This window comes from Ochotona curzoniae, unplaced genomic scaffold (genome assembly GCF_017591425.1).
Source record: "Ochotona curzoniae isolate NIBS_2020 unplaced genomic scaffold, NIBS_Ocur_1.0 scaffold_2476, whole genome shotgun sequence".
NCBI lineage: Eukaryota > Metazoa > Chordata > Mammalia > Lagomorpha > Ochotonidae > Ochotona > Ochotona curzoniae.
The window spans coordinates 19,399,738-19,419,658 of NW_024467095.1; the positions used below are offsets into that span (position 1 = coordinate 19,399,738).

At 37.6% G+C, this 19,921-nt stretch overlaps 1 protein-coding gene across 15 annotated transcripts in view; it reads left to right on the plus strand.

Moving 5' to 3' along the window:
- Window positions 1–19,921, plus strand: part of KMT2C (lysine methyltransferase 2C) — a 203,594-nt gene that overhangs the window by 125,536 nt on the left and 58,137 nt on the right. For all 15 annotated transcript variants that reach the window (XM_041002313.1, XM_041002321.1, XM_041002328.1 and 12 more), the window contains 11 exons: window positions 834–935; window positions 1,101–1,205; window positions 4,861–5,042; window positions 5,273–5,437; window positions 6,369–6,478; window positions 6,895–6,960; window positions 7,802–8,014; window positions 10,811–10,939; window positions 11,764–11,883; window positions 13,304–13,434; window positions 16,871–17,051. In XM_041002313.1, coding sequence (XP_040858247.1) covers window positions 834–935; window positions 1,101–1,205; window positions 4,861–5,042; window positions 5,273–5,437; window positions 6,369–6,478; window positions 6,895–6,960; window positions 7,802–8,014; window positions 10,811–10,939; window positions 11,764–11,883; window positions 13,304–13,434; window positions 16,871–17,051 — 1,504 coding nt within the window. The remainder of the gene's footprint in view (window positions 1–833; window positions 936–1,100; window positions 1,206–4,860; window positions 5,043–5,272; window positions 5,438–6,368; window positions 6,479–6,894; window positions 6,961–7,801; window positions 8,015–10,810; window positions 10,940–11,763; window positions 11,884–13,303; window positions 13,435–16,870; window positions 17,052–19,921) is intronic.

Below are 19,921 nucleotides of genomic sequence, written 5' to 3' on the forward strand. Positions count from 1 at the left end.
TATAAAAACATTGTTTTTCTTAAAAGTGCAATGTTTGAAATATTTACTAAATTCTCAGAATTAAATTTTGAGTCTATCCTGATGTTGAGTTTTCTTTGAAACAGTTTTGACATGCAGATTCATTGGTTTGGTTAAATATAATGAAGTCAAGAAACAAATTTTGGTTTAGATAATTTTTTGGTTAATTTTGAAAGTTTGATATATTTTTCTAAATAATGATATTGTAAGGAAGTTACATTCATTAGAAACGTAATTTGAGCCACATATGCAGTTTAAAACTTCCTAGTAACTGCATTAGAAAGTTTTTGATGAAAAATGGAATTAACTTTAATGTGTATCGTTTGACTTATATGCATGTTAATATGCCATTTCTACTTATATATGTAGGCATTGAGTCATTTTTACATTTTTTTTTAACTGGTACTATGTCTTTGAAAACCACTGCATGCTTACCTTATGCTTACAGCATGTCTCCTTGTGGATCAACAGTGCAGTTCTTTATTTACACTATGTAGTGCACATTATATCTATACAAAAGTACTACATACTTTTGTAGTTTAGTGTTTGTAGGCATTCAGTGGTTAATGATGGCAGGTCTTGTTTTTCACATTTCTCTGATCTTTAGAAATTATAGAGAGACAATTCGGTGAATTACAGTTGTGACCCATAGTCATTACATGATTCTATGGTAGTATTTTGTCATTAATCTTAGAAGTTGGGATTGCTATTCTAGACCTTGTAAAAAATTATATATTACAAACTTAAATTTGATGGAACTTTCCAGTATAATATAAAGGGAAAATATAATTTCATATTTTGTATACTTTTCATAGGTGTCTACTGCAGATATTTCATCAAATAAGGATGAAGAGGAAAATTCTATGCACAATACTGTTGTGTTGTTTTCAAGTGGTGACAAGTTCACTTTGCATCAGGTTTGAACTTCGTGCTTGTCTTTGTACACTTGCATTGTCCCGTAGACACAGGAATCATCTGATGTTTACCTACAGAGCTGTGTTAGTGAGGATGGTTTTATGAAATGAAAATTTATATAGTCTAGTTTACTTTGAAGTTTGTAATTGATGTGCTCTCTGTTTCAGGATATGTGTGTAGTCTGTGGCAGCTTTGGCCAAGGAGCAGAAGGAAGATTACTTGCCTGTTCTCAGTGTGGTCAGTGTTACCATCCATACTGTGTCAGTATTAAGGTAAACATGCGTCCATGGGTTGGCAGGCATGCCCCTGCTCTGACTTCATCTTCTGAGTACCATAGTGCACCCACAGACAGGAGGGAAGGGTGGAGGAGGGACAGAGAAAAGAAATCGTGAGATCAGAATCAAGGACTTGGACCATCTTCCACTACTTTTCTCAGGCTTATTGGCCAGAAGTTGGATCAGAAGTGAAGCAATCAGGGCATAAAGCCAGTCCTGTATGAGATGCTGGAATTACAGGCACTTTAAGCTCTGACATTACATTACTAAACCTCCAATTTATATAATTATTTTGTTTTGAGTGCTGTGTGCATGTAATAAGTTTTGCTTTTGAAGTGCTTTCTTGCTCAAGAAAGTAACTTTTTTAAACCTAAAGTTTAAAACTGTAGTTGTTAACACTACCATTTTTTGCAAAATGTATGTCAAAAGTGCCTGCATTTAATTTGTAATTATTTTAAAATAATTTATAATGTGTTTGTTAAGGGATTGTGTTTAGTTGGTTTATTTTGACTGTTAAGGACAGAAGTTGAGAACAACTGGCTTAGTTACCACAGATTCATTAACCCTTTCTAATCTTTCTTTCAATCATTCTCCTTACCACCAACCCATATGCAAAACAGAGCTTTGTCCTGAAAGTTGAAAAACGGAAGACAGTTGTCACATTGATGTGTAGTGTGGTTTAGTAATAATCCAGGGTCTGTATTCCTCACTTTGCAATGTTTTATTTTATTCCAGGAGCTGCCAGTCTGGTATCAGTTTACCCTGTCCTTAAGCCCCAGCACTTAGGGGTGTCTGTGGAATTCCATCCTTACTCACCAATGTCGTTATAGTGTTGGCTAATAGGGCTTTACTTGTCTTCCAGGCTCATGGGAGCTGTGATAATTTTTCAGTTTAGAAATTCCCAGGAGTTACTCTTTTGTTTTGATTTGGGTTCTGATTTGGCCTTTTGGACTTGTAACCTGCCATTTACCAGTAGTTTCTGGAGATCTGATTCCTTATTGCTTTTTCCTTGCTAGAAGTACAGTCCTGTACTTTATGATGTCCTATATCTACATTTATCCTGTCTTTTCAGTTTCTTATGAGGCACAAAAAACTTGTGTGCATTATCTCTTCATAGTGGTAGCTGTTAGTCAATATAGAGTATAAAATATGTCTGTTCAAACTTTGAACATGATAACTGTGGGTGGACCCTATACAGAGTGCTATTTGAGCTTTTAAAAGTAGAGCCCTACTAATTAGGCTAAGAGAGAAACTCAAAGGATGAAAAATTATTCAAGTATTGAACTACTGCAGAGAGGGCAAATTACACAAATACTAACATGTTAGATTTGGGTCTCAGATGTTCTTGACTAATTTGAGTAGTTTCATTGGTTATGGATATGTGATATGTTGAAGAATGAATATAAATTGAGTGAACTTGAGAGCTTGAATCTTTAGGACCCCAAACTATGTGTCTGATAAAAGAGAACATAGTAAGAATGAAGGTAAATAGTTTAAAATTGCTAGTGTGGGAACTTTAATTAGGTCTCCCACAGTGCTATTTGGCTTTGTCTGTTGCTGCTTTTTTGCAGGAGTTCTGAATTTGTGACAGACCATGCAGTGTGCTTGTATGAGTTCTCGTCCTCTTTTGGCTCTTGCTCTCTCACTGTTTCTTCTGTAGCTCTGCTCTTGAGATAATAATATCCTATTTGTTTCATAATGAGTTCAGCTGCCACCTTCATCCTGAAATGGAGCACTGGTTCGAGTTCCAGATATGGTGTCTAGGAAATTAGTCAAAGATGGCTCAAGTTCTTGGACCCCTGCCACTTGTGTGAGAGAACTCACAAGTAGCTCAGGTCTTCTGCCTGCTCCATTCAGCAGTTTGGAGAGCGCTCTCTTTCTCTTTGTATCTTCTCTTTTTCTCTGTAATTCTGCCTTTCAAATAAAACTTTTTTTTTGTTGTTAGAGTATTATATTTAAGTATATGCATCAGATCCAAGAAGTGAAGTATGGCTTTCAATGTTTTTCTCTTTTTTAATTTGGAAAAACAGAGAAAGTAGGGGAGGCGGGACATCATTCCCACCCACTGGTAGATTGTCCAGGTGCCCACAGCAGCTAGGGCTGGGGCTAGACCCATGATCCAGAAGGCAATCCGTGATCTCATGGGAACAGCCATCTGCAGCGTTACCCTGCCTATCCGGTTTTGCTTGCTGGGAAGCTGGAGTTATTAACCACAACTGCAAGTCACACCCAGGCACTTCCATGGTGGGATACTGTGTGTCTTACCCGCTACCCTGTGTGTAGAGTGTTGACTTTTGTTTTTAACAACCAGAAGAAAATAATTACTTGTCACCTTTCATTAATTTGTAATTATTCATTTTTACCTAGTATAAAAGAACTGCTATACATATTACAAGGGTGTTTTATAAAGGTAGTGATAAATAGTATTAAAGAGAAGCTTATTTTGCAGCAGTATATATTTTATAATGCACTGTTAGACACTGTACTTGTATCTTACAAGTATGTCCCTGGACTGATGTCCTTTGTTGTGCATCTTGCTTTCTTGATCTAGCATCTACTTTTTGTTCTTCTACAATTTCATTCTGCATTTTATTTCTGTGAGTGACTTAATTAGAGTTGAGTCTGAAAGCTGTTCTTCCCTTGTATGCAATAGTTTGGAATATAGAGATTGTAGTTTGGAAAGTATTGTTACTTGATTGCAATGTTCAGAGCTGTGAAGTTTGATGACGTCCTAGTGGGTGTTCCTTTGAGTTTTTTCCTTTATTTTTCCCTCTGGTAGCCTTTAAATTTTTCTTACTCCTCCTGATCTCAAGTTTTATTTTGTTCTTTGATAGTATGATACCTGTTGGCTTGTAAATTTTTCACTAAAATTTGTTCTGTGACAGGAAAATAGAGAAGTGAGGTGAAACTCAAGAATCCTTAGCTTCATAGCATAAAAATTCCCCAAGACATTAGATGTGTTTTTTTCTCTTTCAATTTTAGTATTTTTATAATATACACAAATGTCAAAAGCAGATGAATTCATTAAAATCAGCTCATGTAGTTGTATATCGATGGAATTTTCATCTGAACCATCACTTGGTTGTACGGAGTAACAAGAGATGTTAGTGTATATTTTCATTGGTGCTATTTTGAAGAACTATTGAAAGTGTTTAAACATACCCAGCCTTGAACAGGGCCACAATAGTTGTTCAGTAAAAGTTATTTTTGGGTCCAGCGCAGTAGTCTAGTTGCTAAAGTACTTGCCTTGCATGATCAGGATCCCATATGGGTTCATGTCCTGGCTGCTCCACTTCCCATCCAGCTCACTGCTTGTGGCCTGGGAAAACAGTAGAGAGGATGGCCCAAGTCCTTGGGACTCTGCACCTGTCTGGGAGACCCTGAAGAGGCTCCTGACTCCTGGCTTTGGATTGGCTCAGTTCCAGCTGTTGGCGGCCACTTGAGGAGTGAACCAGCGGATGGAAGATCTTTCAGTTTCTCCTCTCTGTATATCTACCTTTCCAATAAAAGTAAATCTTTTTTTTTAAAGTTAGTTTTTTCCTTTTTCCTTCTAGCTATATAATCATGATATTAATATATAGTTCCTTATTATATACTCTGATACATGAGTTCTTAGTTATAAATTAATGTGGATTGATTGTTTCTCTTACAGATTTCTAAAGTGGTTCTTAGCAAAGGTTGGAGGTGTCTTGAGTGCACCGTGTGTGAGGCCTGTGGGAAGGCGACTGACCCAGGAAGACTCCTGCTGTGTGATGACTGTGACATAAGTTACCACACCTATTGCCTAGACCCTCCATTGCAGACAGTACCCAAAGGAGGCTGGAAGTGCAAATGGTATTCTGGGATTTGTGTTTTCCTTGGTAGACTTTTGAGTTCAGAACTTTATGATACCACATATATTTTAATCATATTATAAACAATTAGCATGAGAGAGATACTTATCAAAAAAAAATCCTCATTTGTGTAGTTAATCATTTCACCCTATTCTGCTTATATGTAGCTTCCTGAATTACAATAGCCGTATGTCAATAAAATTGAGACTGTTGGGGCAATTTGGATTTCAGGTGTGTTTGGTGCAGACACTGTGGTGCAACATCTGCAGGTCTGAGGTGTGAGTGGCAGAACAACTACACGCAGTGTGCGCCCTGTGCCAGCCTGTCCTCCTGCCCCGTCTGCTGCCGGAACTACCGCGAGGAGGACCTGATTCTGCAGTGCCGACAGTGTGACAGGTATGAAGCTGCTCCTTGTCTTGGCAAGCTTCCCTCTCTGATTTGCTTAAGGAAATTGGAAAGTATTTCCTTAATCATAACTTTAAGGAATAAGATCTTTAGCTTTCCAGATTTTTAGCCAACTAGAAAATTACAGACTTTGTGCTTTGAATTCCAGACTCAAGATTTTTGCCTTTGGGATATTGAGTGTTTGTGAATCTCTTGAAATTTGGTGTAGAATTATTGCCTGCATATATGCATTTTCTTCTTATAGGTTTTTGATTTGTTTTATTAAGCATTAAAAATGACCTCATCCATTGTATTTTCCTTCAGCCTTTTTTCTTAAAGCTGTAGATTCTAGCTATCTAGTCATTTAGATCAAGGTCCTAACCTCTCCAAGTTTAATGTGTACAGCTTCAAAGTCAAGAATGTTTGCTTGGTCTTATGTGTACATTGTTGAGCTCTAATTATCATTACATCAGTCGGTATGCTTAGCAGTTCTCTTTCTGAAGTGTGATAGGTCTGTAACTGTTTCCCAGTCAGTGTTCAACATCACTTTATGTGAGATTAAGCTATTTCAAATTAGATGCATGAATAGAACACTTGCATCTTGGGCTGTTGGCAGTCTTCTAAATCCCTTTACCTGACCTAAGTAACCTACTTGGTTTTTTTTGATATGTTCAATGTATGATTGCATAATAATTAACCCGTATTAATTTAATGTACTTTTGCTTTTTTTCCTTAAGTTTGTTCCTTTTTCTTCTGTGTTCCTGTGAAAATTGTGGCTAGTCATTAGAAATAATTGGAAGAAAAACTTAAAATGTGCTATGTAGTAGGAACAGTGAGGTGCAGGGCTTTTAAGTCTAGAAATCAAACTTCTGTTGTAGATTTAAAAGGAAACAATTGCATGCATAGTCATTTCTTTTCAAATGTACAAATATGGTCTTTTCAGATGGATGCATGCAGTTTGTCAAAACCTGAATACTGAGGAGGAAGTGGAGAATGTAGCAGATATTGGTTTTGATTGTAGCATGTGCCGACCTTATATGCCTGTATCAAATGGTAAGAGATAAAAGTAATAAATCTGTTCTTCAGTAACTAACTTGTACTTTTTTTTCTATAAATAATACATGTATTTATTGTTCTTTTGTCTTTGAAGCTGGTGTTGTAGCCTACTAGCTTGTGAAAATGAGTTTTTAAAAATTGGTAATTTTTGTTATCCTAATTTTCTATACTGAAACAGTTTGCCTAAAGGGAGAAGATGAAACACTTTATTTTTACAGTATAATTTTACTTTCAAGGAAGAGAATCTCTGATAGTTATTAGCAATACATAGAAATGGCTGTGTTTCTTCCCTGAGTGTAATATTTGTTTATCTAGTTCCCTTTATGTTTATTAACTGTTTAGTGAATTGATGCATTTCGATCATGCATATGTTTAAACTTTTTCTGAAAGATCCCCTGCTTTTGTTATTTCAGTGCCTTCCTCAGACTGCTGTGAGTCTTCACTTGTAGCACAAATTGTCACAAAAGTGAAAGAGCTAGGTAAAATTGCAAATGCTATTTTTTGTTTGTTTTGTTTTTCAAAGCATATGCATCCTTAATTTGTGTTTAACTCTCTTGTTCCACGTTATTTAAAACTTGCTTTAATCATGGATACTCTGTCTAATGTTGGTCATGATTTCTGTAATCCATACATACAGTATTCTGCAATTTGAGTGGGAGAGTATCCCTTTAAATTTAAATGGGTAGCAAACATGCCGAAGTTTTAGAAAGAACTATTAATGTCATTATGTATGGTTTATACATTTAGTTAATTGCAGAAAAGAAAATCTAGTTAATAAACAGATTCCTTTATAACCAATTCAGTATGTTACTATTTTTTATATAATAGAGCAGCCTGCTTTGTTGATGAATATGGTATCTTTTATCAATATGATAAGTGTTTGATGTCATCAGATATAAAACTATCTGTCTAGTACAGATTTTGTGCTAATGAATAGTTTTGTTAACCTGTAAATCTACAGCATTTTTACTGCCTGCTTCTGTAAGTGCTTATATTGATGCTTTTATATAAATTGCTCCTACTTTTTGGAAAGTGCTTTGGGAAAAAGAGTCATAATTGAATAGATGATAAATAACATGAAAGGAGATATGCCGGAAGAACTGTTTTCTGAAAGACTGAAGCATTTCTGCCTATAATCCAGTAAGCTTAGACAACTATCCCTAGTTTATGACAATATTATGTACTTGACTTACTTTTGTAGATACTGCCAATTTGAGCTGTAGTCACATTTCCTTGTTCTGGATATTTTGGAAGAATAAGTTTGTGAGACATGTTTAAGATGATGCCTTAAGTTTGTGTTTTTGGGGTTTATAATTGTAGATCCACCTAAAACATACACCCAGGATGGTGTGTGTCTGACTGAGTCAGGGATGACTCAACTACAGAGCCTCACCGTGACAGTCCCAAGAAGAAAACGGTCAAAGCCAAAGTTGAAACTGAAAATTATAAATCAGAATAGTGTGGCTGTCCTGCAGACCCCTCCAGAGATCCAGTCAGAGCACTCAAGGGACGGCGAGATGGACGACAGTCGAGGTGATATTCCTCATTCGTTTTTCATTGAGTACAAATGTAACAATGGCAATGCTAAGATAACTTTTGAAATATGTATGAGTTTTTAAAGGTAAATCACATTAATATAGATGTATCCTTATGTGTCATTTGCCTTAATTGATTTTACTAGATTTTTTTTTTTTTTTTGCCTTCATATATGTATCATCTTAATTGTAGAAATCGTGGGAAGCTCCATGTCATGGAAGATCAAAAGTGCATGAATTTGTTTTTTTAGACTATTAAATAAACTTTCTCAGAGAATGTGTCTGGTTTCAGTTAAAGTATAAGTTGATGTATGTAATTTTGAAATGGCATGTAAATTTATATCCACAGGTGTTCATCACAGGGCACTATTTGTAGATGTTTTTCTTTATTCTTTTCCTATTTTTCAAATATTGAAAATTACTTGTTAGTTCTTCTTCCAGTAGCTTTACTTCAATAGTCAAAGATTGGTTAGGCCAAAGCCCTAAACCTGGGACTGAATTTAAGCACTCCTCATGGGTGTTATTAGGTTGCATCGTCTCCTCAGTGTGTGTGTTGATAGGAAGCTGAAATCAGAAGTGTCAACATTTTTTCTTACAAGTGAATGTCCTAAGAATTTTTAATCTTAATTTTTTAACCTAACAGTAATTTTAGTAGTAATACTAAATTCAGTGTTGGTCGTGTGTGTGTGTGTGTGTGTGTGTGTGTGTGTGTGTGTGTGTGTGTGTGTGTGTGTGTGCGTGCGCGCGCGCACAAATTTTCTTATATGAAAAAAATTTTTAAAGACCTATTTCAAAGTCCATGAAAGAAAGAGTTCTTTTATTCAGTGGTTCACTCCTTAGATAGCCAGATCAGCCAGGACTGAGACAGACAGGAACCAGGAACTTCATCCAGATTTCACAAGGGGTCCATTTTCCAGGGTGCTTTTCCCAGGCCTCTGGCAAGAAGCCGGATTGGAAGTAGGGCCGTGGGGACATGAATCAGCACCATTGCAGATGTAGGCATCCCAGGTGATGGCTTTACTTTCTGTGCCACAACTCTGATGCTGTCTTTGTTCTTTCTGCTGTATTTATTGAATGGCTACTATTGCCAGGGTTTGCAATTTATGTCTTCCATTCATGGAGCTTCCTTTTATTTTCTTCCTCTTATTTTCATTTTAAAGCAGACTTAGAGAGTGAAAGAGATTTTTTGTCAGTTCACTCCTCAGTGGCTGTTAGAGCAGGAAGTGGGTCAGGCCGAAGCCAGGAGCCCAAAGCTCATTTGTTGTCTAGTGTGAGCACAGGTGCCCAAGCACTTGTTCATCTTCTGCTACCCTTGCAGTGTACATCAGCAGAACGTCGGATCAGGAGCACAGAAGCGGGGTATGAACTGTCGCCATCATTGCTGGTGGCAGGCTTACCCATTATGCCACAGCACAAGGCACTCATGGAGTTTGCTTTTAATGTTAGGGCATTGATTAATAAGAAAAAAATGCTAGTTATAAGGTTTTCATTGTAGCAGAATTTTTTTAGTACGTAAACAAGTTTTAGGTTAGTAAGAATTCGGCGTGCAGGAGTCATCTGGTGCACAGGCTTTGCAAAATGGTGTGTAAGCCGTAGGATTACCTCCGTAAGAAGCGTCTGTGATGGCAGGGAAGCCAGTGCGGAGGTTCTGTGAGAGACTGCAGAGTGTGAGTAGGGGATGCTGCTGGGACCACCCTCTCCAGTAGAGTAACAGGACGAGTAGCTGAGTCATCTAGATTAGAAGAAATTTATATTTGTTAGAAGTTGAATAGTAGAGGAAATTGAAGGTTTCTGAAAAGAGTGTCTTGATCCTCTATTTTGAAAGGCGGAATACTGTTCTGGCCAGTAGATCAATCAGAATATTGCAGTAGTCACACTGATACTGGTAGCTTCATTCCCAGAAGTGATCTTCCAAAATGTATCCAAAATGTTTATTGTGAACAAACAAATTATAGGTTTCCATTTCTTAAAAAGATTTCTTTATTTGAGAGAGAGAATGAGAATCCAGTGGCTCTCTCCCCAAATGGTCACAGTGACTGCAGCTGGCTCTATCCAAAGCCAAGAGCCAGATGATTCTTCCTGATCTTCCACATGGGTACAGGTGACCAAGGACTTGGGCCCTCCTCCACTGCCTTCCCACACTATTAGCAGGACGATGGATAGAAGCGAAGTTAACGGGGACTTTAACTGGCACTGTATGGCATCTTGGTGCCACAGGTGGCAGCTTTACCTTCTGTCCCATAGTTACACAGTACTCATGGGTGCGTGGAGTTTTTCCCGATATGTGGCCTCATTAGTGTTATTAATATGATACCCATTAGCAAAAGAGCTTGCTTGCTTGCTTTTTTTTTTAATCCTTGTGCACTCTTACAGTAGGCCCCAAATTTTATGTCATTACTTTTGGGGTTCCCATTGACCTTCATCCTGGGTATCATCTATACTCTGCTGTGCTCATGCATTTTCTATGCTATTATAAATTTGCCTTCCCTGTTTCTACACGTGTTCCCATAGTTTCCTGAGAGATAGTGTATGGAACACAAATGTTGATGATAGTTTTCTCCTGAGAAATGCCTTGTATTATTATTTTTCTCCAGTTTAAAAATATGCCAGCGACTGAGCAGCATTTTCCAAAAACATTTAGACCTGTTTTTATGTCTTTTTTTAAGACTTGGTCTACTCAGATGCCTCATTAGAAAGGATTAGTGATGATTCTGTGTTTGTCATTATGTAGGGATTGTGCATTTGTTGGCTTTTCCTGTTTCATCTGTACACTTGTGTGTGTGTGTCTGTTTAGAAGGAGATCTCATGGACTGTGATGGGAAATCAGAATCTAGTCCTGAACGGGAACCTGTGGATGATGAAGCCAAGGGAGTAGATGGACCGGATGCTATCAAAAAGAGGAAAAGGAAACCATACAGGCCGGGTATAGACCTAAACTACACATTTTAATAGAAAAAAACTCCAGAGTATAATATTCAGGATCTCAAATGTAATTGAATAGCTATCATCAATATGATTCAGCCCAATAAACACAGCATTTTATTAAGCATGCTAAATGTGTGTGTATAAGTTAAATTATTAAACTTAATGTGTTTTCTAGCTGAAATTCTTTGAGCTTAATATCTCAAAATAATGTTTACCTTATTATCCTAAGTTTTAGCTATGTAGCTAAATGTTTTATTAGGTTAGTTTTTGTTCATAATTAAGTTTCTAAGGCAATTATAAAGTAACCTTTTGTGTGTATTTCCATGATTATTTTAATTTTCAAAACTGAATTCCTAGTATCTTTGTTTTGAACATCTTTTTTTTTTTATACTGTATATGCAGTATTCAGTGTGAAGGTGAGAAAGTATGTAACTTCTGTCTAAAAACCTTTATGATGAATAACGTGAGCGGTAATAGTCACAGTCCTCTTGAAGTTATGTTGATCAAAGAATATTTGTCTTTTAGTTTTATTATCATCTAACCTGCTCATGAAAATTATTAGCCAGTTAATTTATCAGTTACTAATATTTGATGAATAAGCTTAATTTAGTATTTTCTCTGGCATTGTCTAAAAGAGGAAGCCCGTGCAAGTCTTTAGCCAATTTTGTGATTTATTTTTTGACAGTGGTGATATTTGATATTTTTCCTTCTGACTTTGGTTTTTATTAAGTAATATGGGATTGTTGGTTCCGATGATCCCAGTTTGAACTTTGAAAAATGTCTTATTTAACATAAGAATTTCTGCCTACTCTCTTTGCATAGGTATTGGTGGGTTTATGGTACGGCAACGAAGCCGAACTGGGCAAGGAAAAGCCAAAAGATCTGTATTCAGAAAAGATTCATCAGGCTCTGTTTGTGAACAGTTGTCTAGTAGAGATGATGGTATGGTACTAATTTATCTTGATTTAACATTTTCATATTCATGTCTCTTCTGTTAAGATGACCTGCATGATTTTGAATTCAGGAGCATTAATAAAGATCAGAAATGATCACACATTTGAACAATGAAGCCCCATGGCTGGATGTTAGGTCTGCTGACTGAAGTAGCTGCATCCTGTCCTAGACTGCCTGTCTCTGGCTCCCGGTGGTGGCTCGCTGGGACGGGACTGAGACGGAGTTCCTGCTGCAGCTTGTGGAAGAGTGGGGTTTGTGTCCTGTACCCTCCCACTCACAACCACTCCTGCCTTTTCCCCCTGCTCTCTTCTTCCCCCTGCTCTGCTCTTCCTCGCTCTCCTCCTCCTCGCTCTCCTCCTCCTCCCCTCTTCCCCTCCTCCTCTCTTCCCCTCCTCCCTTCTCCTTTGACCTCCTCCCCTTCTTTCTCTTCCCTTCTGCTCCCCTTCTCTTCCATCCCCTTTCTTTCACTTCCCTCACTTCCCTCCCCTTCCTGACCCACACACACACTCTTCCACCATCCTTATTTAGGTTCTCAGATATTTTAAATTACTTTATGTTAAAAAGGCTAGTTCAGTTGTAGTCTGACAACAAAAGTACTCATTTTAATTTTCAGTAGAATTGTACACATGGGTACTGTTAGCTTACTTGTCTTTTTCAATAGTATACTTGCTTCTTTGCTAATTTCAGACTCTTAAGATTGTTTTGTTTACATCTTCCTATTTTATGAATGAATGTTTCATAAATGTGCTTATATTACTAATGAATGCTCATGAGCAATTCATAGAAATATGAATGTTTATAGTGCATACACAGGATGTCATAGGTGATAGAATTAGAAAGTAAGTTTATTTTTGTACAAAAAGTTTTACATCTTTTTATAATTTTTCCATAACACTCATTTTCCTTGAATTGTTTCACGACTTTATATAGAGAATTTTAATTTTTTGTGCTAACATAATTTTAATGACATTTTCCGTGAGCTTTTTAAATTATTTTCATATATGCTTCTAACTGCCTCATTTCAGTAAAGTGATGCACTTGAGATTTTAGATTGAAGGATGCATATTAATTTGAAATTTCTTTCGTTGAGTGTTGCCAATACAATCTTCAAAAAACTTTGGTTTAGTAGATTTCTGTTAATTGTATGTGAAAAACTTATGAGCATTTTCATGTTTAAATAGCTTTAACTGGTTATTGTATTTAAAAACAGAAATTTCTTCTTTACGGTGACTGTCAAAGATTAGGCCACAAAATGGAATTTTTAATTACTTAAAACTTAGTAATATGCTTATGATAAAACAGTTTGTTCATTTGAAATTATCTACATTGGTCAACTATAACATTACCTGGAGAAATTTGTCTGAAATTGTCAAATGTCCTGTATTTATAAATGTGATTGTTGTTCTAGGTTGGAGTGAACAATTACCAGATACTCTAGTTGATGAATCTGTTTCTGTTAGTGAAAGCAGTGATAAAATAAAGAAGAGATACCGAAAAAGGAAAAATAAACTTGAAGAAACGTTCCCTGTCTATTTACAAGTAATATTTTTTAACATTATGTTTACTTTGTTAATATAGGAAGTGTAATGTATTTTTGCTTTACAAAAAGATTTGTTGCATTTATTGTTTTCATTTAATTGTAAATGCAGGTATTTAATTTTCAAAAAAAACATCCTGGGGCCCTAATATGTATATAATTTACCCCTAATTGTGGATTGATAAATTAAGTTCTTTTATCCCAGTTGTTTATTTCTAATTATTTTAAAAGCCAAAGCAAGATTGCTCTGGGTAGAGAGTTTTATCCAGGTCTCCCATGTGGATAGAAAGGATTCTATCGTGTGTGGCCTCGTAGACAGCTGGATGGGAAATAGAGTAGCCAGGCCTTGACCCTTCACTCCCATATGGGATGCAGACATTCTAAGCAGCAGGCAGTATGCCACTCCCAAATTACTGCTGCCTCCAAACTAGTTGCACCGCAATCCCAATTGCCAGTGAAATGGCCTTTGTGTAGTAGATGTATTTAGCCCAGTGGTGATGATGATAGTGTTGTATGTTCAAATACCTGAGTTTGATTCCCAGCTCCAGTTCCTAGCTCCAGCTCCTGCTGATGCCGACCCTAGGAAGCAGTGGTAATGATTCATGGGATTCCTGCCACCCAAATACTGATTTTTTTGGTTCCCTTCCCAGCCTGACCATAGCAATTGCAAATATATGAGGAATGAGCCAGGAGATGGAAGTTGTCCTTGTTTTTCTACATCTTATATAAATAAAAATTTTTAAAATTATCTGTTAATAGTGAATATGTGTTTTTAGCAGGCATTTTTAACTTTAATGATAAATTACCACTGTTAGAGGCTGTTTAAGCCAAATAGGAGCACTCCAAGATAAATTATGTGTGATGAGCATCGATTGCAAAACAGAATTCTGTTTCTCCTTTGTAATCCTTTAGTCTCAAAATCGCTATATATTATTTATTGAAGCACTTTTTTATATTAAAGCTGAAGAAGTGATTTTGTCATTTGCTAATTTTCATGTCTGGACATGTTCCATCATTCCTGGGCCTCTTCAAATGAGTTCATTGTAGTGGATCGACAATACTCAGTGTCTGTCCTCACTTCAATGTCTCTATTGATCTAATATGTCTTCCACAGAGCTTGAAATTAAATATTTCTTGATTGCTTAAATTGGAGTTTTTATCTTAATTACAAACTGCTTTTTTTTAAAGATTTATTTTTATTGCTAAGTCAGATAAACAGAGAGGAAGATCTTCCGTCCCATGATTCACTCCCCAAGTGATCTCAATGGCCAGTGCTGCACCTATCTGAAGCCAGGAGCCCGGAACCTCTTCAGGGTCTCCCATGCAAGTGCAGGGTCCCAAGGCTTTGGGCCATCCTTTATTGCTTTCCCAGGCCCCAAGCAGGGAGCTGGATGGGAAGCAGGGCTGCCAGGATTAGAGCTAGCACCCACGTGGGATCCCGGAGCATTCAAGTCAAGGACTTTAGCCACTAGGCCACTGTGCCGACCTTACCAACTGATTTTCACCTTACACAATTTCCTTACTTTCCATTTTTGTAGCTATTTCCCTCTCACCTCCCCACCCCCACATTAATGGCCATGTTACTGCTTTAAAAGTTCAACTATTATCATCATCATCACCATCATCATTATTATTACCTAGACCTTTCTTTTTAAAGATTACAGAGCATTAAGGAGAGACAGAACTCTTCCATCCACTGGTGTATCCTCCAAATGGCTGCAACTGCCGCTGGTAATCAGGAGTACTTTCATGTTTCCTATGAGGGTTCAGAGGCTCTAGGACCTGACTCAGCCTCTTGTTTCTGTGGGCTAGCACTGCAAGCTGAGGCTTAGCTAACTGTACCACCATGCTGCCCCATAAAAAGTTCAGCCTTTAAAATCTGGTGATATTGGTTGCCTTTATTTTTTAAAAGATGTATGTATGTATTTATTTATTTATTTATTTGAAAGAACTTGTGTCAAAGCTTGTATCCACTGGTTCAGTCCCCAAATTGTCACAGTATTCTGGCAGAGCCAGCCCAAAGCCAGGAAGCTTCACCTTGGTCTCATGGGAATGGCAGCAGCCCAGTGCCTTTTCCTGTCATTAGCAGGGAGCTGGAACAGAAGAACAGCTGACACCTTGATGGGATTCTGGTGTTACAAGCAGTGACTTTATACAACGGTGTATCAATGTCCCTTTTTCTCCTCTTGTTGCCCTCAAATTCATTTTCATACTTTTTACATGTTTTCTTGAACATATTCAGCTTGTTTTATTTTAAGGATATATCTAAAGCATTTCACATGGCATGTGCTCTCACTCTACACATACACACACACAGACACACACACTTTAATTAATTTATTTATTTGAAAGACAGAATTGGAGATCTCTCATCCTCTGGTTCACTCTCAGTAGCCCAGGGATGGCTGAGCCTGAGGTTAGGAGCCTGGAGACCCACCCAGTTCTCCCTTGTAGGTTCAGAGGACAAGCATTGTGGTGGCAGGTTCACCAGCGGCAGCTGGGTTCCAAGTAGCCAGAACTCAAACCTGGCACTTCTGTAGGAAGCTGGCATTGCAGTAGGGGCTTAAACCACTACATCACAGTGTTGACTTTCCAAATATTCACTAACAGTTGCTTTATTTCAGAACATTGTGTGTAAATTCGAATGTGCACTAAACATTAATAGTTGTTGAAACATTGTACTTTGCAAAGTCCCTTTTACAGGCAAATCACATTGTGGGACTATCCAGAAGATGTCTTAGATTGAAAATAAAAGGGATATTGAGTGTTTCCTTTTTTTTCTTTAATATTTTGATAAGTTTGGGAGAGATCTTTGCTTTCAACATCAGCCCGCAGAGGAGAGCATTTATTTCGAAATTGAGAAGTGTTAATACAAGTAAAAAAGAGCTCTTAACAACTTAAGTAGCCTCTCTGGCTGCCCTCCTGCCATAGTTAGAGTTGTTGAAAGAGCCCAGTTTCGTAGTTGCAGTCTAAGTTCCTGTATGGCTAGGTGCGTCAGTACGAGATTACTGAATCAACCTTGAAGTATACACGTTAAAGCTGTACATCCAAGTCTTTGTGATATTCTCTGGAAGTAATTTATAAATATGATTCGTGATGCCTTGTTTTTCTGTAGTATCAATTAAAGTGCCAATAATATTTCTGTCAACTTTTAACTTGTAGTTTAATGTGGAAATAAATTGTTGTACTGTAATTTCTGGAAACACATGTGGTGGAAGTTTTATTTGAATACCTTTTTTCTTTGAGGGAAAACTACAAAAATGATGATTTGTATATTGGAATAAAACAATCTATGTGATTATTTTTCTATATTCAATTTTTCTATTGTTGAAGTCTAAGATTTTCTTATTTCTGCTGCATTGTCAGAATGATGTCAGTCTGATCTGTTGTTTGGAATTTGTGGACTTACACTTTTTATATGTGCTTATTTTTATCTAGGAAGCTTTCTTTGGAAAAGATCTTCTAGATACAAGTAGACAAAGCAAGTTGAGTTTGGACAGTCTAGCAGAAGATGCAGTTCAGCTTTCATATAAAACAAACGTGAACACGAGCCTTCTGGAAGCTTCATTAGATCCCGTGCTTAGCTCATCCTCAGTTCCCGCTAAACTTGGATCTCAAGGTAGGGGAACTTTTCTCATGCTTATATTGTCTATATTGTATAACATTGATTTTTAAAATTGTGCATGATGAATTTGATTTTTATTCTTTGAAATGTACCTTTTAATTTTAAACCTTTGAAATGCTTTTGTTAGACTTCCTATGCATTCTTGTAATCATCTTCATTGAGTGGTGTAGTGTGCATTCAGTAATTATAGCTATTTTAGTGAGAAAGTCTGTAACTTACCTTTGTTAGTGCAGCCAAAATTATGAGTTATAAAGGAAAACAGTTAACATCCTGTTCAGTTTGACCATCATTAGTGAGTTACAGGTATAATAATCTTCAAAAAAGGCATACAAATATGTTTGTTTATAATGCAATCTAGAGAAATGCAAAGCAATCCAAAAGGAATGTCACAGCACACGAAGCTGTGTTAGTTATATACCTTGTCCCCAAACATTGTCTGTCATTATTGACAGCTAAATGTTTGCTTTGAGAGGGAGGCTTTCCACTGCCTTCTGGGATGTTCACCAGCATTTTATGCCTCATAATAATCAGAACCTCTAGATGCTGTCTGAGTCTCCTTGCTGTTCAATGTTCCTGGTTGATAACTATTATTCTAGTTGTTAGGAATCAGGAAAGGGTAAGAATTTGTGCTTCTCAAGGAGTAGGAACAAGCTGTCAGAGTTCTGGTTGCATCTGGAAACCTAGTGACTGCAATTGCTTCGATGATATCATACTCTGACAAGCCTTCAGTTTTCCATTGATTCTATTTGTTAATGTATTAAATTTTTTGCACATATTTTGGAAAACAACTGGAGGGATCTTTTCACACAAGAAGGTTTTGTGTGATTTGTTTGAAAGGCAGAGTTACAGAGAGGGTTCAAGTCAGAGAGCAAGCTGCTATCTGTTGCACTCTCCGCATGGCTGTATCAGCCACGTCTGTGCCAGACTCAAGCCTTCGGCCAAGTCTCCACATAGGTGTCAGGTGCCCAAGCACTCAAGCCGTGTTCTATTGCCCTCCAAGGCACATTATTATTTAACTGGCTTAGAAGGAGAGCAGCCATTGCTCCTTAGGGTTGCTGGCATTGCAGGTGGAAGCTTAAGCTGCCTTACCACAGGGTCAGCCCTGAAAAATCAGTTTTTTATCAAGTAGTTAGGTTGTGTTAATTTTGTATTACCTGGGTTGAAATTAATGCACTGTCCACATTAACAGTTCTGTGTCCTTGGATTCCATTGGCTGTTGTTCAAACTGGGGGAGCTTCCCGAGGGGACTTGAATATCGTGGGTTTTGGTGTCTGCGGCTTTCTTGGAATTAACCCCTGTTTTTGCATGTTTTTTTTTTTTTTTTAAAGAGATCTATTGATTTGAATGTGGGAGAGAGATCTTCCATCAGCTGATTCACTCCCCAGTTGGCCACTGTCCCACAGTGCCTGCTCTCTAAGATACATTGTTGTCTACAGAATTCTGTTAATATTTTTAAATTTAAGTTTTAAAATTTAATTTCAAAAAATTCATCTATGTGGGTGACTGAGTTAAGAGATGGGGAGAGGCAGAGAGCTTCCATCTGCTGATTTACTTCCCAAGTGACCCCAGCAGCTGGGATGTCATGCTGAAGTCAGGAGCCAAAATGTTCATTGGAGCCTTTAATGATGAGGGCTAATCATTTGGATGATATTCTGCTGTTTTTCCTGTGAATTGGATTGGAAGCAGAGCAAACAGCACTTGAACCACTGCCCAAATGGGTTGCCTTCCCTGTAGTTGGTGGCTTAACTCTCCCATGCCATAGTTTTGGCCCCTGTTGTGATAATTTGCAGGATATTTGGTATACAAAATTTTCATTAACTTTCTAGTATGAAAATTATGTTGTTGGGCCCGGCATAGTGGCCTAGCAGCTAAAGTCCTTGCCTTGAATGCGCTGGAAACCCATATGGGCGCTGGTTCTAATCCCAGTGGCCCTGCTTCCCATCTAGCTCCCTGCTTGTGTCCTGGAAAAGCAGTCAGGACAGCCCAAAGCTTTGGGACTCTGCATCCAGGTGGGAGACCTGGAAGAGCTCCTGGCTCCTGGATCCGGATAGGCGCAGCACCAGCTGTTGCGGTCACTTGGGGAACGAATCATCGGATGGAAATTATTTCTCTCTCTCTCCCCTCCTCTCCAAATATCCTACTTGGCAATAAAAATAAATTTAAAAAAAAAGAAAATTACGTTGTGTTGGGTGAGTCCTATGTTAGAAAAATATTTAACTACTCCTAGACTGTTTCACAAAGATATTTGATCTGGAGTATTATGTTTAGGCTTATATTATTTTTATGTTATTAAATAAAAATAATGCAATTTTTGGGTATTCTTTGTTTGAGTGACTAAACATAAGTACTGGCCTAGTAAGAGTTCCAATATTTTCGTTTTTTTTATTAGGTCTAAACTCCTCAGAATCCTTTGCACTCAGATTGCTTGTATTATCTATCTACAAATTTGCTTTCACTTTTTAGATTTGTTCCAATCTGACCATTTCTTGTCTTGGCTTTCCCTATCATGAGGTTACACACTGTTGTTACCCCTAAGTACTCTGCAGTGCCCTGTTTGCCTTTGAAGTGGCCAGCAGTCCTTCCCCCACCCCAGTACTCTGAGATTCTATACAAAGCAGCCACTTCCAATCATGTCATCCCCCCATCTTTTTTTACTCTTTGAGCAAGTTCCCATTACACTTGAGAATTAATTCTGTCTTCATGCTTGCTCTCCCTTTGCCTCAGCTGTTCATCTTGGGTGTACTAATTTTACTCCCTCGTTTCCTCTACTTACACTCAGTCATCTTTCACAGGACATCCCTAACAACCTTCTACAGCGTGACTTATGTTTTGGACTTTTTCCTTGTTTGCTTTTATAGCAGTTA